This window comes from Taudactylus pleione, unplaced genomic scaffold (genome assembly GCF_031769625.1).
Source record: "Taudactylus pleione unplaced genomic scaffold, aTauple2 ptg000256l, whole genome shotgun sequence".
In the NCBI taxonomy this organism is placed as follows: Eukaryota; Metazoa; Chordata; class Amphibia; order Anura; family Myobatrachidae; genus Taudactylus; species Taudactylus pleione.
This window is the reverse complement of record NW_028284658.1, coordinates 12,052,289-12,076,362: the sequence shown is the minus strand read 5'-3', so window position 1 is coordinate 12,076,362 and position 24,074 is coordinate 12,052,289. Positions and strand designations below refer to the sequence as shown.

The following is a 24,074-nucleotide window of genomic DNA, read 5'->3' as shown; positions in this document are numbered from 1 at the left end:
AGGATTTAACTTGGAAGTGTCCATATGTGATCTCTTGTCGCTTGAAAGTTTGGGTTACTACCACTGCTCTCAATACACAAGGAGAGACTGCCACTAAAAGAACACATGACAAGAATTTCTATGATAAATCCAAAAACTTTATGGTTAAGAGTGAAAAAGACTCTTTATACCCATATACAGCAAAGCAGCACAGTGTACTGCCTGCTGCCTTGGTACTAGTAGGATCCAATCACATAAGCAATGCTCCAAGTAGAAAAGGTTTGGGATCAAGACCAATTCACAAGTGTAATTACTGCAACCCATGTTGCTATACAACATTACATTTACAAGATAACATTATTTCCAGGGATGACAGATTTGAGAGAATGGTGAGTGTGGGGCTCATATAGAGTTAGTATGAATTTGTTTTTGTGTGTAAAATAGGCATTCCTGTACCACGCATATGCACTAAGATTAGGGATAACATCTTTTCACTTTAATATTCTAAGACAGTTGGTGTATCCAAATCTGCACTTTATATGCCTCAGATTCCCCTCATGCCCCTTCATATGCCTCAGACCCCCGTATGCCTATTTATATGCCCGTCCCCTTGTGCCCCATTCTATTCCATCCCAGAGCCCCCTCATGCCACTTTATATGCCAGTCCAGAGCCCTCTCATACCCCTATGCCTCATAGCACCCTTCCTTACTGCAAAATCTCTCTCATGAGTCCACAACTTCCTGGCTCAGGACCTCAAGCAGGCTGGGCAGTAGGATTGACTTAGGCAGGCCAGTAGGTATGCTGCAGGCAAAGGTGTGTCATGGGCAGGCAGTGGCAAAGCTGCATGAAGGCCAGTGAATTCCAGACACCACACATAAGGGATGAGCTAGCCTCTGGACTCTGGACAGATCTTGACATTTCCGGACTGTCTGGAGAAATCCTGGACGGGTAGTAACCCTAGTTAAGATAGACTTAAACTTGTGTCTGGATTTGGTTGCACCTTACACTTGCAATTCCCTATGTTTACAAAGGCAGAATAGGGATGAGGAGGACTCAACATGTAGTCCTGGTACATACTGAGTAGTTTATTTTAACCATTTTTGTAGTGCAGAAATTATGTCACACTTACCTTATCCATGATTCATCATCCCTCCATATCTCATACAATGTATAGCATGACTGGGAACGAAGCTTCAGGGCAGATACACTGAATAAAACAGATTACAGTATTAAATGTCACTCACAAAATGCAATGCTATAACAATAACACAAAGAAACATAAAACACTTTTTTTTTTTATAGAAGATCAGCTAAATTAGTGACCCAGTGTCAGTCTTATTAAAGTAGTAACATTTTATATTACATCATAGTGTTGAAGCTGGATTAGTGGCTGAGACGGAATCAGCGTAGAAATTAGCGTGCGCGACGCCATCTTGCGAATGACAGCTAGACTCCATTTTAGAAACAAGAATCTGCAAGACGCCATTTTGCGACCAGCGCCATTTTAAGTTACAACTCACCAGCTAAGTACAGATGGCAATGTTTTTGATAATCTACCAAGGGCAACTGGAAGAACAGCCCCTGAGAAAAAGTAAATAGAATAGACAATGCACCTGAATACTGTGAGTGTTTTACATACAAATTGGGAATCCCTGTATGTAGACAAGTATAGTTGTGGCAATTGTAATATAAGCCAGGCATTGATCTACACAATTGAATTTGTCTGAATCCTAAACAGGTTTTAGTCCCACACCCAGACAGAATGGCCCCGGTTTCACAGCTGGGGGTAACACATTTGCATTACAGTTTGAAACTGTAAATAAGGAATGAGATATGTGTGTGTGTGTGTGTATGTGTGTGTGTGTGTATATATATATATATATATATATATATATATATGTATACACATATATATATATATATATACACATGCATGAACACCGCACATTACGCACAGTTGCTCAGTAGCGAGTGCACAATATCCTGTATGCGAACGCTGTTTATTAGCCGCATGCGTGCACATCTGCCCCAAATCAGATAAACCTAACTAGCGTCTTTTCCCATATCCCTAATACTTACATAATGCACACTTACACAAAAGGTTCCATAGCTATAAAGTAAAAGATTCAAGTTTTATTCATTTATTACAAATGCTGTGAAATAAAGACTATTTTGGTATCTAAGGTTTAATACATTATAAGTAAGCCGTGTTTGATATTATACTGATCCGCACTTTATCCACAGCTTCCCGGTATCAACAGTGTGAAGATCGGAACATGCGTTCGCAACTTATGGACCGTAAAGACATAAAGAACCAAAATGTATTTTTGTGCATGCAGGGGAAATAGAGGAGGCAACAAGCTGTTAGAGGCTGTTCTGTGTCCATTTGAACCAACCTGTTAAATTCTCTGTAACAGATGCGTCCCCCTTGGGAACCAATGGCATCAGCAACAAGCCTTTCTATTGTGTTGTCTATTTCTGGGGGGGTATAAATATGTGTGCTCTCACCCTGGGTTTCAAGTCTTCTTGCTGATTGCTGATTGACGGAGGTTATCTTGCTGATGCCATCTGGTCCAGAGAGCCTGCGTATGTATAACTGTACTTGGGTCTGTATAATTTCTTTGCACTAACTTGTACTTAGATCATAGCGTGTAACTGACTGTACTTTTACTTGAATAACACTTTGTGCTTTGGAACCACAGGTTCAAGGTCTGAGTCTTTATTTAATGTATGACTGCGTACACAAATTGCGTCAACCTTAGAGGTTTATAGGCAGGATATTAGAAGGTATAGGCAGGAGTGTATAGAGGTTAGAATCCAGAATCCTTAGTTGGGGGCTCATAGTGAAGTCACTTACCTGTTCACACGATAAAATACGGTTATCGATATCTCACCAAAGGGTGGATAGTGGCCACACGCAGTTTTCCCTGCAACCACTCTATGCTGAGAGATCGCTATCCGTTATCGTGTGAGTCAAGGTACGCTGACTAGAATCCAGGGACAAGAAAGGAAAAAGATTGTTTTCCTTTGTTGATAGTATTTTACGCTAAAAGGGGGCGCCGCAGTTTTGCGCGCACGATAAAGACACACTTTTGCGTACGCAGCTAAGGGTAAGTCATACGGTTGTGTAGTAGTCGCATTATTGTGTATGCGACTGGTCGCACAATAGCGTTTACGTATTTCCGGTTGTGCTGCCACGTGTTTAAACAAAGCAGTTGAGGTTTAAATTTTTCAATTGTTGCCAATAACTGAGTTAACGTGTATTTTTCTGCGCAGGAAAAAAGTGTGTAACTGTGAGTGTTTGTTTAGGGTGTAACACGGGAGCTAAATGTTAAGGGTATCGTAGGACCCTTAAGTGCTAGGCGCAGGAGTTGGCCTAGTGACTCGGTAGCAGCTTACAGTTTACTTTACACAAAGCAGGTGTATGGGTTGTTATTTTTGTTAGGGTTCGGCCCCCAGCGTGATTATAGCGTTCAGTAATCAATGTGTGTGATCGGTTAGGCTTATTTGAACACTATAATTGAACCGCATAATCTTGGTTAGATTGTGATTGTGAGCTGGTGGGAGGGTGGACGAAATCAACTTTTTCCAAGGCGTTCGCAGGTAAGTGAAAGTATCTTAATTGTCTTTCACCAGTTTAAATTTTTATTGAAAAACGTAGGAGTTGTCCCAAGATGGGAGCCACGCAAACAATAGAAATGTTAGACAATAATGTGCTGCTAATGGAGACGCCGCTTGGATCGGCCCGTCGTATTATGCATACTAAGTACGGTACTTATGCAATAAGGTATTGTGACGTATGGTTTAAAATAACGATGAAGAGTGTTAGACCGTTTCCCAGAATTGGTAGTTTTGATAAAGATGTATTGGATAATGTCCGGGACCACATCAGTCTGATGCGGTCTCGAGGTAAGAAGGTAAAATATTATGAATGTTTAAAATTGTGGCAGCATGAAGGGGATGCGTGGCTTAAAAATGTGCAAGCGACACAAACTAGCGTTGCGAGCGCATTGCCAGCAAATACACCCTCGGCGCTGGATTGCAATGCGTGCGAGCCACAAAATGGCATGCACGTGCAGTAACGTAGCGGTGCGGAAGGTATCGTCAGCAGTTCACGCGCACCACCGCCACCTTTTGTGGATGGGGGTGCAAGTACAGTTATCGAAAATCCCATAAAAATGTAACAAGCAATTTGTACCCTCTCTTAAGCAACCATAAAGAAAATGTTCATGATGTGGATGATGAGCCTATTGTAATGTCTACCATTTCCCATGCTGTACAAATGATAGATGCTGTACCACGACAATCACGAGTGGTGCCGCCATCTCCATCAGTAACAGCAAGGAAAGTGCTAACACCCTCTGCACCCGTAGAGGAAGTTGTTAATACCATACGTAGCAGCAACAGATTAAACCCCCAGCCAGGTAACAAGGTCAAAGGTAGCAGCGCTGCCGGTCTGCATCCCATTCGGACAATAACTGTTCCGAATGGAAATGTAGATGCGAACGGTGTAGTGCCCACGAGGGAAGTGGTAATGCATTGTCCTTGGACAAGGGCAGAACTAAACTCCATCATAAATGATTTCCCCAATCCCAAAAAGGAACTAGCCAAATGTCAACGATTTTTTGAGGAATTTGGGTAGTTCTCATGAGCCAACTAATAAAGACTGGCGAGTGGTGTTAAGGGACTGTCTACCACGCAATATCGACGTGACAAAATTTATCACGGATTGTGTATTGGATGATGACTTCCCTTAACAGACCAAGTAAACCAAAGTAACATTTCCCGCATTGTAACTCAATTGGGCATATATATTTTGCAGTAGTAGTTAACTGGAACAAAATTTTCACCATAAAGCAAAAGGAGAGTGAATCTGCAGAAGATTATTGCGACCGGGCTCTGCAGGCTATCACCCAGTACACAGGGTTAGAGAATATTAAAGATAGCATTCACCACAGGGGAATGATTGTCACCATACTCATGGATGGCCTTAAAGAGAACCTAAAAAACCCGAGTTCAGACCTCACAGCCTGGCTGGAGGGGAGTCACAATAGATACCCTCATAGAATCTGCCATAGAACATGATAAAAACATCTCAAAGAAGAGAGAGACCCAGAGCAAGAAACTAATGGCTGTCAGTATCCAAGCTCTGGAAGGAATGACGTTAACATCACAGCCAGCAGACACACTTGCAGCCACACACACACTTTCACCTGAACAGTTATACGCCCTCACTAATCCTACACCACAGCAAACACAGCCTTATCCCACTTACCCTACACAACCACAAGTCCCATACTACCCACAAGCTCCATACCTCCCACAATATCCTTTTCCTCAATATCATTACCCATACCCACCACCTTTCTCTCCTGCTCAACCCACACAACAATCCTTCCCACGAAAGTGTTTTAATTGCAACCAGCCAGGACACATAAGTAAGAGCTGCACGGCAAAGAGGGTAGGACCCCCAAACCAGGGAGTACCTGGATATCCCCATAAGGGATATGCACAGAGACCAGCAAATGTCCATCAGGCACCAGCTCCAATTGTGGCCGTTAATGCTTTATTGGAGAGTGGGAGCCAACGCTAGGAGTCGGGTCATACTTGTGGTCTGCAGATAGACAGGTTGACGGGAAGTACTAGGGAAAAACTGGTAATGGTAATTGATGTAACTAATACCCAATCTCTGTGCTGCTTTCTTCCCTGTGCCCTAACACCCTGAGTGTCAGTATCTTTCTTTTCCCACCTAGGAGGAGGTGTAGACTACACATGGACACGAGTGTCCCATGGGTTCATAGACAATGCCAGTATCTTCTCCCAGGCCTTATATGACTGTTTACAATCTTTCCAACCTGCCAATGGATCTGTTCTAATGTAAAATGTGGATGATTTATTGTTGTATTTAGGTCATGTTTAAATGATATTAAACTGTTGTGCTTTATCTCTCACATACAGGACACAAGGTCGCTAAGGACAAACGGCAGCCATGCCAGGCTAAGGTCAAATACTCGGAATACTGTCCAACCCAGGGGCCCAGGCAATATTTTGAGCAGTAGATATTGATAACAGAATTTAAATTGCAGGAATTTGTGTACAAATACAGTATCCCTAGAATAATTGAATGTAGAAGGGATACTCATTTCACAAGTAATGTCTTCTATAACCTGTGTAAGGTGATGGGTATTAATATCAAGATCATCCCAGACCATCTGTCTACCTGTCCCCCTTTGAGATACTGTTTAACAGGCAGCCTCATGTGAAAATATGATAAGGAGATTACTGTGCAGTGTCTCACGAAGATGAGTAAGAACAACAGAAATTGAAAATGTTATTAACTAACATGACTGAAGCAAACTCTCATAATGTTAAACCTGGAGAATTTGTTATGATCCAAATTTTTTGTAGCTCAGGTTGTTTGACTGATCGGTGGAAAGGTCCATATCTGACGTTGTTGACAAAGTACCACATCCTCAAAGGGTGGGCGGGGAAGATACGTGGGTCCATTCCACTCACTATAGGGAGGTTAACCAACCGGTGGAGATACAAGGCGGAGACGAGGCCGATAACGTGGACCTGTCGATTGCGAGCTTATGCCGGGAGGATTAAAAAGGTGACAGTGAGAAACCTTAGCTAAAAGAAAACTGCAGATCAGTGTCGCAGCAAGGGATTGTTCTGTGGGGTTCATTTTTGTATTCTTCTTCCAGAGTTTCTGTCATCTTGGTTTGTTTGGGGATACCCAGTTTCTGTGATGGAGGACCGATAGAGGAGATGGGAGCTGATGGCAGTGCCGATGGAGTGGTCAGGGGAGTGTCTGACCAATCTTAGTACTGTTATTGTTAAGAGAGCTATAATTTCGGATACTCGGGGACGGTGTGGAGGTTTATCGTCTGAAGATTACTGTATTTGTGACCTTTGTGGGTCCTTAGTAGATGAGAACTGTATTCAACGGTGCCAGCCTAAATATAACCCGTATTGGGGTGGATATCCTTTAGAGGATTATCATAGCATGGTAGGCAAAGTGTTAAATCAAACTGATTGCTGGGTGTGTTCACATGTGCCACAGGGACAGCATAACGTAGGGTTGGTGCCATTTCCGCTGAATATCACGGAAATTTTAGAATTACAAAAAGGGAAAACATTGGATGGAAAATTCCTCTCATTCAAACCACCTAATTTCAAACTCTATCAATTCCAAGTAGATAGATCACTTTTCTGTTTAAACATAACCAATCCCAATAAACCCGGGAGTTGGGAAGTGACGGGGAATAACCAGACGATGACCTTCTCACAGAGAGCTGATAATGAGTCCATAAACCATGATCTGTTACGCTCAATTAAATCTAGTGGGGAACATTTTAGGTACCGGTACACATTGAGTTCCACCAAAGAAATTATTGGTAAGGTACCAGATGGTTATTGTGCAAAAATAATACAAACAGAGACTTGCATGTACCAGATGGAAGACCCTGAGATAGGATTGTTTGCAAGGGAACTGTGTTTAATGATAATGATGCATACTATTCCTTATGTTCTCCCCGATAATGTGTATTTTATATGTGGAAGAAAGGCGTATAAGTGGCTCTCCCCGAGTTCCGAAGGTTTGTGTTACCTGGGAAGAGTAGTCCCAGAAGTTATGACCCTCACACATGTTGAAATGCTTGGTATCTATAAAAACACACCATCACCATATCTTCACACGCAGTATGAACACAGAGGCAAACAAAATATGATACCTGGTGACATCCATAAAGCCACTCAGTTAATTATTGAGACAACTGGCTTCCAAGTTTTAGTCGCACTGGATCCCACCAGAATCGCTCGGGGTACATTCAATTTTAGACATATTCAGGAACTTGCTAAATTAATAGATAATGTCACCGAGATGTATGATGACACATTCAGGTATACAGGGAGAGAATTGCAAGCATACAAGAAAGAACTGGTGCAACACAGACTAGTGTTAAATTATTTAACTGCTGTTACTGGAGGGTATTGTGTAACTTTGGCCACCCAATTTGGAGTGAAGTGTTGCACCTATGTCACCAATGATACCAGCGACCCCAAAGAGGTGATAGACCGGAAGATGGACGAAATTCTGCAGCTAAAATGGGAGTTTCGTAAGAACCATAATGCTTCAGTGGCTGAAGTAGGGGAGAAAATAGGATGGGTCTCATAGTTGAACGCAGTGAAATGGTTCTCAGGCCTAGGGGTATGGGTCCAGGAAGTGATCGCCAGCATTGGCAAATTCTTGATCCTTATACTGATTGTCATCATAGTATTTGGCCTATGTGTCCAGTATGTTCCTATTGTGTTGAAGTGTGGAAAATTTAAAAATAGAGTAAGACGAAAGAACAAAATTATGATGGTGGTCAGTAATGGCAATATGAATACTGAGGTAAATATAGAACTGCATTACAACCCTGAACTAGGAAATACCATCATCTAATGTATTATATTTAGATGTGCATAGAATGTATTATTGAAATGTTACTTTTGAAACACCTCAGATAATGTAAAGTCTCAATTTCCCTTCAAGACTACCTTTATAGGACTGGTGCATCCCCACATCTTTCACATGATCTCCCAAGGTCCGCAGTGTGCGTATAATGGTAGTTTTGTGTCCCCTCCTAGAGACACATTATTGATGGATTAAGAACCACCTTGTGCCAACCCCTAATAACATTAAGTAATATACGTATGTATGCCTAAAATTAATTTTAACATCAGGATGTGATAGCATGTCGTTCGCTATCAAAGGGTGGACTGTCCAAGCTGGATCAGTGGCTGAGATTAAATCAGCATAGAAATTAGCGTGCGCGACGCCATCTTGCGAATGACAGCTAGACTCCATTTTAGAAACAAGAATCTGCAAGACGCCATTTTGCAACCAGCGCCATTTTAAGTTACAACTCACCAGCTAAGTACAGATGGCAATGTTTTTGATAATCTACCAAGGGCAACTGGAAGAACAGCCCCTGAGAAAAAGTAAATAGAATAGACAATGCACCTGAATACTGTGAGTGTTTTACATACAAATTGGGAATCCCTGTATGTAGACAAGTATAGTTGTGGCAATTGTAATATAAGCCAGGCATTGATCTACACAATTGAATTTGTCTGAATCCTAAACAGGTTTTAGTCCCACACCCAGACAGAATGGCCCCGGCTTCACAGCTGGGGGTAACACATTTGCATTACAGTTTGAAACTGTAAATAAGGAATGAGATATGTGTGTGTGTGTGTATATATATATATATATATATATGTATATGTATATATGTATGTATACACACATATATATATATATGTGTATGGAATCTCATGCATGAACACCGCACATTACACACAGTTGAGCAGCTAACATGATGCTCAGTAGCGAATGCACAATATCCTGTATGCGAACGCTGTTTATTAGCTGCATGCGTGCACATCTGCCCCAAATCAGATAAACCTAACTAGCGTCTTTTCACATAACCCTGATACTTACATAATGCACACTTACACAAAAGGTTCCTTAGCTATAAAGTAAAAGATTCAAGTTTTATTCATTTATTACAAATGCTGTGAAATAAAGACTATTTTGGTATCTAAGGTTTAATACATTATAAGTAAGCCATGTTTGATATTATACTGATCAGCACTTTATCCACAGCTTCCCGGTATCAACGGTGTGAAGATCGGAACATGCGTTCGCAACTTATGGACCGTAAAGACATAAAGAACCAAAATGTATTTTTGTGCATGCAGGGGAAATAGAGGAGGCAACAAGCTGTTAGAGGCTGTTCTGTGTCCATTTGAACCAACCTGTTAAATGCTCTGTAACAGATGCGTCCCCCTTGGGAACCAATGGCATCAGCAACAAGCCTTTCTATTGTGTTGTCTATTTCTGGGGGGGTATAAATATGTGTGCTCTCACCCTGGGTTTCAAGTTTTCTTGCTGATTGCTGATTGACGGAGGTTATCTTGCTGATGCCGGGATCTGGTCCAGAGCGCCTGCGTATGTATAACTGTACTTGGGTCTGTATAATTTCTTTGCGCTAAATTGTACTTAGATCATAGCGTGTAACTGACTGTACTTTTACTTGAATAATACTTTGTGCTTTGCAACCACAGGTTCAAGGTATGAGTCTTTATTTAATGTATGACTGCGTACGCAAATTGCGTCAACCTTAGAGGTTTATAGGCAGGATATTAGAAGGTATAGGCAGGAGTGTATAGAGGTTAGAATCCAGAATCCTTAATAGTATAGCTAAATTACATCAAAATAATATTTATTATAATGAACAGTATGTTGGCATCACTTGCTGCTACCCAAGTTTGTGTTTCCTGGAAATGGATACTCTGGAGACCATGGGGTAAAAACACCAAGAGGCGGGTTGGATGGCATTTGAAACTGATGGGCACCATCTGAAGGGTTTTATTTTGGGGGGGGGGGGAGGGATAGCACAGTATTTCTATGCATTAGTTTTGATGTGTTTTATAAATCATCCCACAATTTCATCCTATTCCTGTATGTTTTTGTTAAAAGAAAAATGTAGAAAGATTGATAAACAGCATTAGGCTTTTAGACTAGGCTGGTAGTGAAAAAAGAATCCACTACCAGAACAAGGAAAGGCTCCTGTTCACTCCATGTAGGTATCCCCTCTCAATCTTGGCAAAAGGAGAGCTATTCCCATACTCTGACCAATTAAAACATCCCAATGTATTCCTATGGCAGTGAACTGTCCTTTGCAACACAAACTTATAAGAGGTAGTATTACATCACAAAGGCAAACGCAGGGGCGGTTTCCATCTGCCTGGAAACCCCCCTCCCCAGCCCACACCATGACCACAATAGAAACAGTAATAGAATAGAATTTTACTAGAGCTGCATGTCCTTTTCAGTATCACAAATGAAATAATTAGCACCACCTGTGGATCTTATAACATGTATAAGCCAGTAATAAATAACCTTTGCACCAAATAGGATATCTGGGTGAACAGGGCATGTGCCCCGGGTGCTGGACTTGAGGGGGTGACGAGGAGAGGCTGCCAAGGAGGGTGGGCCTCAGGAGGTAGTTGCACATGTGGCTTTGGAGCCGCATGCCAGGACCTGCAAGCAACCGCCTCTCCTGCAGCCCGGTCTTGAGAGACACAGCGGTTACCATCATGGATGCATCCATTACAGTCTATATCCTGATTAGCCCTTTACCCAATGGTAGCATTGGTTGCTGTCATCTGACACTATCCTCCAATGGACTGCTACCTTAGGGTATTTAGCCAGGCTCTGGACAACAGGAAGTTGCCTGTACAACGTTGTTACTTCCAGTGAATACTTGCTGTTGCAGCGTTCCAGGTCCCAAGCTCCATTGCTCCAAGTGACTTCCTAGTGTTTATCCAAGGTGTGTGTACTTAGTACATCATCCAAGTACCATCTCATCATACCATTCTCCTGTGCCAGTTCTGCGTCTGAAGCCACAGTGTGTGTACTTTGTACATCATCCAAGTACCATCTTATAAAATCATTCTCCTGTGTCAAGTCTGCATCTGAAGCCGCAGCGTATGTACTTAGTATGACATCCAAGTACAATCTCCTAGTGCCATTCTCCTGTGTTAGCCTTGCGTCTGGGTCAACAGAGTGTGTACTCAATACCTCACCCCAGTACAAACTTCCAGTATCTTTTTCCTGTGCTTTCCTTGTGATAGTGTTCTTCCATTTCCCACTTGTGCCGGATACCTGACCAAAGGGCCGCGACCTGCTTGCTGGGTGCAGTTTAAAGCCAAATCCCGCTTGGAGGGGTCACTGGTGAACATCTCCCAGTAAGTTAGACTCCGTGCCTTTGGTCAGGTCTAGCCAACATCCGGTACTAGTGGATGAGGAAGTCATTTATCCAGGCCCCTCGTCTCCTGTTCCTTTCCCAACCTGGGTCCACGTCTTACAATACCTCGGCAGAGGGTCAGCATAGCCTGAGTGTAACACATTTGTTGTAGCAAAACAATCTGGTTTATCTCATTTTATGCTAAGAAAAATCCACAAACTATTTAGAACCTACCGTATATAACTTTGTAGTTTGTACTAGTATGTCAACTCCAATTAACACCATTAAAGAACATTCTTTAAGTGTATCTAACACACATTTAATACTTTTTAAAATAAAATAATAAGATCATTATTTCTACAAACATTACCCGTTTATTGTGTGTTACAGAGTAATGCTGGCCACACACATAGCGATATTTTACCGGATCTGGCCGTTTCCGACACATTGGAACGACAGATCGTGTAAAATATGGCCAAATCCTGAGTAAATCGTGAGTCCCCACTCACGATCACGATGCGATGTGCGTCCCCGCTGGTCGCACATCGCATCTTCAGATCTGCCCTGCAGTAGAGCAGATCTGACAATTTAGGACACGATGCACTGTGAAAGTCTGGATGCAGGAGAGATCGTATGAATATTGGATACCAAATTGTTTGCAGATCGTGTGCAGAGCTGCTGGGGAGAGTTTCAAGGGAAATCGTACAGAAATCGTACACATCGGCTGATCGTGTGCAGATCGCTATGTGTGTGGCCACCTTAAGATAACTGTATGTACTTATTGTAACAATACACAGCGTTCCCTTGCAGGAAAGATTTAGCCAGAAATGTATTATATAATGAGATTTCTATCTATATATATATTTTTAGATCTGCTCCTTTCACCTGTGACATCTCTCAAAGGTTCAGTGACAAAGGAGCTTTTCTGACAAGGCTTTTGTCTGAACACAATTCGTGAAAACATTGAGTCACGGTTGCCGAGAACATACCGTATTCTCCTTGTTGAACATCTAACTGATCATAATAGCCGATTTTTTTTTTCTTATTCAGTTGCAAACTTTAATGAATGTTAAACAATAAATGAGGACACATTTAAAAGAATACACGCAGGAAGAATTCGTTTTTTTTTTTTTTTTTTAAAGTTTCCTTGATTAAGATGTAAGACACTGTAAAACCTTTATACTGAAACGCCTAATATACAGGATACTAAAATGTATTGTTATAGATTAGATTGGGCAGCACAGATGGTATAATGGTTAGCATTACTGCCTCACAGCACTGAGGTCATTGATTCGATACCCACTATGTCCCTAACTGTGTGGAGTTTGTATACTCTCCCTGAGCTTGGGTGGGTTTCCTCCGGGTGCTCCGGTTCCTCCCACACTCCAAAAATATACTGGTAGGTTAATTGGCTCCCCACAAAAAATTTACCATAGTGTGTATGTGTGTGTGCATGTTATGGGGAATATAGAGTGTAAGCTCCACTGGGGCAGGGACAGATGTGAATGGCCAAATATTCTCTGTAAAACGCTGTGGAATATGTGTGCGCTATATAAATAACCGGTAATAATAATAATAATTAGTATGGATTTGTTATAACAATTGGTTTAAATAATGCAACTAGAACAGGGAAGAATCATGGCAGTTTTTGTGAAGCTGTAGATTCCCCCAGTATGACCTGGCAACCCCCCAACCCACTGGGACTTGAAAATCCACATTATCTGAAAATCAACAGATGACTTACTTCTGATAGGTCAGGCAGTCTGCACCTCCGTACATACAGGTAGCAATTGTCTGCTCTCTGTGCTGAAATACTTTGTTATGAAGCGCTAACAATAAACTACTGCAAATCAGGGTGTATCTAGCAAATAAAAGGATGGGGATTTTGGTCATATTTTGATCAAAACATTTAAGCTTGAAGCCCGTCATCAGGGGACCCCAAATCTCTGCAAGATCAAGATTCATAGCCAAGAAAGGATTAAGGGCCTGATTCAGAGCCGAACGCTATTTGCGCTCGCTCGTTCAGAAAATAGGGGTGGCAATTCAAATGAACCGTTCGCTCTTTGCGGTCTGTTCACGCCTCTATGTCTGAACGAGCGAACAAAACTTGCGGTCGTTTTTTGAAAAAATGCGCCCCCTGGCCGCTCGCATCCTACGTCATGTCCGCTATTTATTAGATTAATCGAGTACATCGACCAGGGTATGAACTGCTCGCTATTCTTGTGGTTGGTTTTTGCTACTACAATTTTGCGAGCAGTTCTGGCTATAAAATAACCCAGTGACGTGGTCAAGGACGCTGCTGTATTAATTATGCACACCCTTAAAACGCCCGTTTTGACCTTTAAGCACGCCTGCGTTCGGATCTCCACTCCCCGTTTTCAAGCACCTTCCCCTGTTACCACCCACATACGCCTCATTCTGTCACTCAAAATAGCAGGCATTCGCTATTTAGCGAACAAATGATTTTCAGCCGCACTGACTGGTTCGCGCATGCGTATTACGATCCGTACGCATGCTCAGTTGGGCAAACATCGCTCGGAGCGAACGAGCGGCCGCTTACGAGCAGCTCTGAATCAGGCCCTAAGTACCCTGGTGTACACTATTGTGGAGTAGTGCAAATACAAGATGATATTTTGTGGAGCAAGGTTATTGAATTAGATAAAAGGGTAAATAGGGAACATTCATTTAGCAAAAGGAATTCTGCTCTTGCTCAGAGCAGATGGAGATGGGGTCTCATTCTTTACCTGAATTTAGCACGTTTCAGTAGCTCTTTGGCAGAGCTTTTCTGCCCAGTGTAAAAAATAAAACTTTAACCCACACAAACGTATTATCGTATATGTTATATAAACAGTTTCATTATCTTCTGACTCTCATTATTAACTTCAGCCATAAACAAATAAACCAAGCAGAATTTTAATATAACACGTTTTGGTCAGTGAATCGGGTAGTTTTAAAGTGGTAGAACCTCTTAAGATTTGTTTATCCTCCCCATTCACGTAGGAGCTTGTGGAGGTGAATAATGGATGCACCTTGAAGTGGAGGATCACCTAGGTCACTGATGCGTTTTGCCGCGTGCATCCAACCACTAGATTGCAGTCAGCACTGATTAAAAGGCACTTAATTGCTTTATGACTGATATGTACTTAGCATTGTATGAATGTCAGCAGATCCAGCTAAGGTAAATATACCACCAATTATACTGGAAAAGCATTGTATACCAGTCACTAGATTTTTTTATTTATTATTAAAAAAAAAACTTTTCTTTATTTATTGGAGCAAAAGAGAAAAAAAAAAAAAGCAATTAGTAGTGAAAATGATATTACAGAAATGCAACCAGACCACAGCACAGTAAAACTAGATACATAAGAGAATGATAACAAAAAGATATCGAGGTACAAAGTAGCACCTTCAACCCAGACTTGGTCCGCAATCCACCCCATCCATCAAAGTCTCCCGATGGTAAGCTAAGCATTTGGATAGCAGAGGGCAGCATAATCGGCGGGGGTCCTCTAACAACAATCACGTCTCATACCTAAATTCTAAAACAATTAAAAAGCTGATATCTAGGATCCAATGAGTGGGAGTCAATAAATCCCTCCCACAGTTGGAAAAAAGAGTCCGTCTTTGCCTCTCTAATGTAATGTTGTTTTAAGCCAATCCATTTGGAAGGCATAGAACAATATATTCTTAAATAACGAAATTGGTGGAGGATCCCCACCAGTCCACACATGTAGTATACATTTGCCGGCTACCACCGAGACAATCAATAACATATTTCTACCTCCATCTAACAATTGAACATTAACAGGAGGAATGCCCAATGTTGCCCATTCTTCTGATAGCGGAAGATAATTCAAGAGACAGATAGAGGCAAATCTACTGACTACAGTCCAGAATTGTCGTATAAGAACACATTCCCACATACAATGTAAAAATGTAGCATTAGGGCTAGAACATTTAGAACAATTATACTAATTCCGACAGACCCATTAAAAATCTACAATGAAGAGATAGGTAACCGTTATGGACTATATCATAGAACATTTCCTTGTACGTACATACACGAAGCAAGAACCGACTGAGAGTAGAAGATGTGGAAAGGTGTCCCTCCACAAAGAAAGCCCAGTTCAAATCTTAGGGGTCAATTCAATAAGTTGGGTTCTGTGAGCCGCTCTGACGGGAAACTCGCACCACAAATTCCATTTGCAATTCAATTCCAATCTTGCATTGATTTTTCGGAGGAAATTTGCATTTTTTTTTTGTGCGCACTCCGCTGAGCATGTGAAAAGGTAGGGAAAATCTTTATTTTAAGGTAAAAATGTTGGGACCTCTGGTACACCCCTCCCAATGAATAATCATGCACTTGGAAGGATTTTAAATAGCATAATGATAGTTTTTCAGTTGTTCTCAAATTCGGTAATCAGGCCCCCACACAGGTGACATTTTTCAGGTCACCCAGCAGATGCACAGGTTTATTCATTACTCACTGACACATTTTAAAAGATCCACAGGTGGAGCTAATTATTTCACCTGTGATTCTGTAAGAATACCTTAATAACATGCACTGTTTGGGGTCCTGAGGACTGAGGGCCTGATTCAGAGCCGCTCGTAAGTGGCCGCTCGTTCGCTCTGAGCGATGTTCGCACATCCGCGCATGCGTATGGGTCGTAATGCGCATGCGCCAACCAGTCATTGCGGTCGGAAATTGTGCACTTGCAAAATAGTGAGTGCCTGCTAGTTTTAGTGACAGGATGAGGCATTTGTGGGTGGTAACAGGGGAAGGTGCTTGAAAACGGGGAGTGGTGATCCGAACGCAGGCGTGCCAAACGGTCAAAACGGGCGTTTTAAGGGTGTGCATAATTAACAAAGCAGCGTCATCGGCCACGTCACTTGGTTGTCTCTTAGCCTGAACTGTGCGCATGATTGCGGTAGGAAAATCCAACCACAAGCACTACGAGCAGTTCAGACGCCTTTCGATGTACTCGATTAATCGAATAAATAGCGGAGATGACGTATGATGCGACCGGCCAGGGGGCGTCTTTCCAAAATAGCGAGCGCATGTTTCGTTCACTCGCTCAGACATAGAGGCGTCAACAGACCGCAAAGAGTGAGCGCTCAATTTAAATAGCCGGCCCCTCTGAATCAGGCCCTGAGTTTGAGAACCTGTTGGTTAAATGATGTGGGAAAGGTATGTGGAGGTGTAAATTATGTGGGACAGGTACTGTGTGTGGTGGTGTAAATTATGTGGAACAGGTACTGTATGTGGTAGTGTACACGGTAAATGATGTGGGACAGGTATGTGGAGGTGTAAACAGTGGCGGAACTCCCAGAGACAATGGAGTCATTTGCCACCAGGCTCCAGCCCTTAAGGGGGCACCTGGCTCCATTGTCCCCGGGCCATTCCAGGCACTGCTATGGAGATGGAGCGCCGCTGATCGGCGCTCCACCTCCAGCGTCGTACGGGTCCCGCAATGCATAGTTCCGAGGAGCGGGCGCCGGGGACGGAAGGCAGCAGCACTGGAGCGGGGTTTCAGGTAACTATTGTTTTTTTTCTTTGTATGTGTGTGTGCGCTCGCAAGGGGGGGGGCAGCTCTCTACAGGGGGCATTATTGGTGGCTCGCTACAGGGGGCATTGTTGGGGGCTCACTACAGGGGGCATTACTGGGGGCATTACTGAGGGCTTACTACAGGGGGCATTACTGGGAGCACTACAGGGGGCATTACTGGGGGCTTTCTTACAGGGGGCTTACTACATGGGGCATTACTGGGGGCTTACTACAGGGGGCATTACTGGGGGCATTACAGGGGCTTTCTACAGGGGGCATTACTGGGGGCTTTCTACAGGGGGCAATACGGGGGCTTACTACATGGGGCATTACTGGGGGCTTTCTACAAGGGGCATTACTGTGGGCTTTCTACAGGGGGCATTAATGGGGGGCTTACTACAGGGGGCATTACAGGGAGTTTACTACTGGGGGCACTACAGGGGCCCTTCTACAGGGGGCATTACTGGGGGCATTACAGGGAGTTTACTACTGGGGGCACTACAGGGGCCCTTACTACTGGGGCACTGCAAAGGGGACCACTACTGGAGGTACTGCATAGGGGGACCACTACTGGGGGGCACTACATAGGCGGCACTGCGTAGGGGGACCTCTACAGAGGGCATTGCACAGGGGGACCACTACTGGGGGAACTGCATAGGGAGGCGGCAGCTGGGGCTGGCATAGGTGCTGGGGGGTGGTACATTTTAATTTGGGGGGGGCACCAACATTTATCTTGCCTCGGGGCACCTGGGATGAAGTTACGCTACTGGGTGTAAACGATGTGGGACAGGTATTTGGAGGTGTAAACGATGTGGGACAGGTATGTGGAGGTGTAAATTATGTGGGACAGGTACTGTGTGTGGAGGTGTAAATTATGTTGGACAGGTACTGTATTTGGAGGTATAAATGATGTGGGACAGGTACTGCATGTGAAAGTGTAAATTATGTGGGACATGTACTGTATGTGGAGGTGTAAATGATGTGGGACACATACTGTGTGTGGAGGTGTAAATTATGTGGGACAGTTACTGTATTTGGAGGTGTAAATTATGTGGGACAGTTACTGTATTTGGAGGTATAAATGATGTGGGACAGGTACTCTATGTGGAGGTTTAAATTATGTAGGACAGGTACTGTATGTGGAAGTGTAAATGATGTGGGACAGGTACTGAATGTGGAGGAGTAAATGATGTGGGACAGGTACTGAATGTGGAGGTGTAAATGATGTGGGACAGGTACTGTGTGTGGAGATGTAAATGATGTGGGACAGGTACTGTATTTGGAGGTATAAATTTCGTGGGACAGGTACTCTATGTGGAGGGGTAAATTATGTAGGACAGGTACTGTATGTGGAGGTGTAAATGATGTGGGACATGTACTGTATGTGGAGTTGTAAATGATGTGGGACAGGTACTGTGTGTGGTGGAGTAAATGATGTGGGACAGGTACTGTGTGTGGAGGTGTAAATGATGTGGGACAGGTACTGAATGTGGAGGTGTAAATGATGTGGGACATGTACTGTATGTGGAGGTGTAAATGATGTGGGACAGGTACTGAATGTGGAGGTGTAAATGATGTGGGATAGGTACTGTGTGTGGAGGTGTAAGTGATGTGGGACAGGTACTGTGTGTGGAGGTGTAAGTGATGTGGGACAGGTACTGTATGTGGAGGTGTAATTGATGTGGGACAGGTAGTGTGTGTGGAGGTGTACACAGTGTTTTAACTAGGGGATTTGGGGCCCAGGGCAAGGGAATAAGCGGCGCCCCCCCGCCCAATAACCCCATAACCCCATGTGCCTAGTGCCTGACTACCTGGTGTTTTAGGTAGGAATCAATGGTATAGCCTACCTGTCCTCAGCAGCACCGCCGCTGGAGCTCTTCTGTCTTGAGCCTGGCATCTTCTGGCCTCTTCCAGGGCCGCTGGAGCTCTTCCCACGATGCCTAGCTCCTCCGCCCGCCGCCACCGAACTGACTTCTCTGCCCAGTGGTGTCTGATGTCAGACAATGTGGCCGGAGCCAGCCTTGACGCAACGAGCTGCGATTGGCTCGCCACGAACGCTTTCAATTGGCTGCTGGTCTGCAAGCCATAATTGGCTTGGCGCCAAATTCAAATGGTGGCCGGCCAGCTCGCAGATGGTGCTTAATGTCACTCTGTGCTGGGCACAGTCCTGTGAGATGTGTCCTCTCACCGGACTGCTGGAATTCCAGTACTGGGATCAACACTGTTTCTTATCGAGGGGGGTGCCGGCGGTGCCCTCTTCTGCCGGGGTGCCCAAGGCAAGGTGCCTCACACGCACCCCCCTGGTTACGCCACTGGGTGTAAATGGATGTTGGACAGGTACTGTATGTGGAGGTGTAATAATGTGGGATAGGTATGTGGAGGTGTAAATAATGTGGGACCGGTGTGTGTGGGTGTTGTATTGTTGGGAGAGGGGTTTCAGAACTTGGAGATGAAAGATAAAAGTGTTTATGGCAAGCTTGTATAGAAACACTGAAAAATTACTCTACACACATTATTCTGTATCCCAAAATGCTGGAAAGACTTGAATTTACTGGAAAAACACTTGCTTGCTAAAACCACATAAATAAAAAGTGCCAGAATCAGCCAATTGCCACCTTTTAAGAACCTCACTGACCTTTCCTTATAGCCACAAACAACCTTCTGGTCATATGGTCCTGGTCTCAGTTTCCTATTTTAGGTCGCTTTGTGTAGGAAAGTCGCACAACCTTGCTGCGATTACAGCAAACTGCCATTTGTAATTGAATCTCGCATTTCCCGGCAGCGTGCAGTCACATGATGTATGCGCGTTTCATGAAGCAAACTCACTTTCAGAAACTCGTACCGTACCTAACTGAATTGACCCTATGGTGTGATCTAAAGGAATGGAGCTAAGCATATAAATACTAGGCACCAGTACTCTAAAATGGGTGATCCTTGATCCACCATTGGTCATCACGTCTGCTATCTCTAGTGTGTAATTTCCTCCAGTGAGTATAATGCGCGAGTATAATATGTATAGTCACAGTCTGCATCCATAATGTCAGACAATGTGGGACAGGGACAGGATAGGGGGGAGTGGGCTCGGACAAGAGTTCACTGGTGTAAAGGTACACCAGTCATACATAGTGTGGTAAGACACGTTACAACACAATAAAGCATGGCATTTGTAAGCTATTCCGTATGGAAATACATATGAACATATGAAGCATTTGTAAGCTATTCCGTATGGGAATACATATGAAGCATTTGTAAGCTATTCTGTATGGGAATACATATGAAGCATTTGTAAGCTATTCCGTATGGGAATACATATGAAGCATTTGTAAGCTATTCCGTATGGGAATACATATGAAGCATTTGTAAGCTATTCTGTATGGGAATACATATGAAGCATTTGTTTGACACATGAACCATGTTAAGTAAATTATGAATATTGTCTAGTGAATGTTTAAGGCCAGTGCTGCAGATTGTTGCCTTGGTTCTGTAAGTTTGCCTTCATATCACATTACGATTGTATTAGATGTATCACCATGGACATCTGCCAATTAAAGCTGAACAGCTTGGAAAATCAATACAATATAAAAAGCTGGCAAGTGGTCATTCATTTTTTAAGTGGTTGAACTGGTCTTCACGTTTGCTGCACTGCAGTATTTAGAGAACATGTATTAAAGGTTTATTCCACCTAAAACTATAAAATTATATAGGGTAGTGCCCAATGAGTTAAAAAGGACCATTTGCTTACCAGCGATGTAATGTTCATCACACATGCCAGCACCCCTGACATGTAATGGTCCCTTACCTGTAATGGTCCATCTGCTCAGTACTTTTACCATTATTAAGTGGGTGTTGTTGCCCCGTCCATGCTAACTTCACATTTCACAAAGAAATCAGGACCTCATTCAGAGGCAGTCGCACGGAGCAATTGGCCGTAGCGAGCAATGTTTTTTTTTCAACTGCGCATGCGTTTACATGGCAGTGCGCGTGCGCAAGCCTGTCTTTCCGACCACAATCCTCTTGCTCGTTAGTCACTACGAGGTCGTAGCTGTGATTGTCATTTCGTGCCATTTGTGGGTAGTTACAGGGGAAGTGCTTGTGAACGGGGTTGTGGTGGTGCGGACACAGGCGTGGTTGACCTTAAAAAGGGCGTTTTAAGGGCGTGCGTATATTACTGAGCGAGTCATCACACACGTCATCCCATTGCAATAACAATGCTACTGCTCGCAGTGCTAAAGGTAGCCCAGGGTCTACCTTAAGCATTGCAAGTGCAGGCGATGGTTTCTGCCTCAACCGATGTCTGTAGGCAATTAGCAATGTAACAGGTGTTAATCGTGCTGACGTAGGTTGCCGCCTGCGACCGACTCTGAATTAGCCCGTAGAGATAGGAGGTGTGCGTTCATTGTTGTTGGTGTTTCCGCGCTTACGATGTACGTTGCGACCGAGCACTCGCTTTGCATATTCTCGATCACTTTGGGTGCGACCAATCGCTCCCGAGCGACCGCCTCTGAATGAGGTCCTCAGTGCATACTTGCATTTTTCGCAGTTGTAAATCCCTGGTGCCTTTATACTGTATGTTTGTCAATGAGCATGACTGTGTGTGTGTGTGTGTGTGTGTGTGTGTGTGTGTGTGTGTGTGTGTGTGTGTGTATGGGACATATAATGTGAAGGTCTACATGGCTGACCATTGGAAGACTGAATAATATGTCAATATAGCTTGTCACTGGGGGACTACAGACCACAGAAATCCCAGCCATGGCTCCGCCAAACAGGGTAAAACAGTACCCCCATTTGTGCACTAGCCTCACACCAGCCCATAACAGATCACACTTCAGAGCATTTCTAGGTACTATTAGACAGTTGGGTCCAAGTAAAATACAAATAAAATAAGGTATATAAAAAATACATAAAATCAGTTTGGTAAGTACAATTAAAAACGAAGGGTCTGATTCAGAGATGTAAGCAAACCCAATGCTTTGCGTACATCTCTGATATTTTGGGGTCTGCGCATGTGCAGGACCTGTTTAGCACATGTACAGAACAGGTCCTACGATCTCGCTCGCAGATCCTCCAAGCCTAAGCATGATTGACATGCTGTGGTGTTGGGGGGCGGAGCAGGGGTGTGGCTGGCCAGCATTCGCGGAAACGGGTGCGTTGCCCGTTTTCAGGGAGGGACGAGGCCAGAGTCTCCGTTGGTGGATGCCTCGCAAACTGCCAGAAACCGGCCACGCTGAGGTAATCTTCGGCTTACGCAGACTGGCCATAGAAGCAACCACCACCACCAATGCTCACTATGGTTGCAATGGTGATCCAAGGCAGCGTCTACGGACGCTGCATTTTGGATCGCAGATGCAGCAAGGAGGTATCTATTTCCTATTTCAGTTGGACAGTATTGCACAACCGCTTTCTTGCGGCTGTGAAATACTGTCTATCTATGAATCAGGCCCTAAGTACTCATGGATAAATAGGTCATGTTCAAACATACATCAGTGGAAGGGTTAAAATAAATGAACACAGACTTACTGTAAGCAACTTTCCTGGGCAGCAGCAAATTCCCTGTAGCTCCTTAGTGACATTTTAAACTGCTCCATTAACCCTTCAGCAACTGATAGCTGTCTCTCGACCACCAGGATATCCTACAGAAAGATATTTACATAGATTTTAATGTGATTATTTAATAATGGTAATTTTGTATGACTATTCTAAAGGTGTTTAGTAAAGTTTGTGCCATTGTGCAGAGGGCAGGTGTTTATTTCTCACCTTTATCCTCTTGTTTTCCCAGCTATTACTGGCATCTACGTGGCTAGGAAGATGGTGCTGGTTGCTTTAAGTAGAAGGCGCTATACTTTTTGTGACTTACCCTCTGACACACATGACCTGGCAACCATGATTGTGGGTAGCTCTGTATTTGTGCCCAGCCTGGACTAGTCAGTTTGGGGTTGTGCACTATGCTTTTAGCTTTTAGCATAGTGCACAACCCCAAACTGACTAGTCCAGGCTGTGGTTAGCATGATGAGGGAAGACACAAATACAGAGCTACCCACAATCATGGTTGCCAGGTCATGTGTGTCAGCTTTACACTTATGATGACGTTAGATCGAATAGAGAAGCTGTGAATATAATATTGAGCCACAAGGCCATTATGCATTTCAGTACACTATTATCAGACTGCAATATGTTGAGACCAGAATTCTGCTATAGGTAACTGTTACCACTTGGGATTTTTACATTGATATGTTTCTGCTGTGGATAGACTACTAAATGAAAAATAATTTTATTTACCATTCTGTCATTCGCAAAAGTTAAAATAAGTTTGGAATTGGATGATTGCATTTCTGATCCATCCAAGTTCTGGCTTCCCACTGAAAAAGGTCCCAGTCCCCATGCAAGGTTTACTGTAAATCTAGGAAAAGGGGTACGGGGAGACCCTAAGCACTGGTACCAAAGCACTGTATATATAGAAAGATGAGGCAGATAAAACTCCACTAAAATGATGGAGATCAGTACAAGGGATATGTCCCAGCGTATTAATGACAAAAAGGAGGTGCACCCATGAGAGTAATGTATAGTGTGAGAGAAAGAAAGAAAGAAAGAAAGAAAGAAAGAAAGAAAGAAAGAAAGAAAGAAAGAAAGAAAGAAAGAAAGAAAGAAAGAAAGAAAGAAAGAGAAAGAAAGAAAGAAAGAGAAGTACTCTCTTTTGCTGGGGCACAGTATCCGGATCTATAGTGTAAAACTTAACTTTTAATAAATATA

The 24,074-nt window shown here is 43.3% G+C and overlaps 1 protein-coding gene across 1 annotated transcript in view; it reads right to left on the bottom strand.

Moving 5' to 3' along the window:
* NECAB3 (N-terminal EF-hand calcium binding protein 3) overlaps nucleotides 1-24,074 on the bottom strand; it is a 176,054-nt gene that overhangs the window by 15,612 nt on the left and 136,368 nt on the right. Inside the window, exons 10-11 of the mRNA XM_088480807.1 lie at nucleotides 22,845-22,957; nucleotides 1,110-1,187 (exon numbers count right to left, since the gene is read on the bottom strand). Of these exons, the coding sequence (XP_088336933.1) occupies nucleotides 1,110-1,187; nucleotides 22,845-22,957 (191 nt within the window). The remainder of the gene's footprint in view (nucleotides 1-1,109; nucleotides 1,188-22,844; nucleotides 22,958-24,074) is intronic.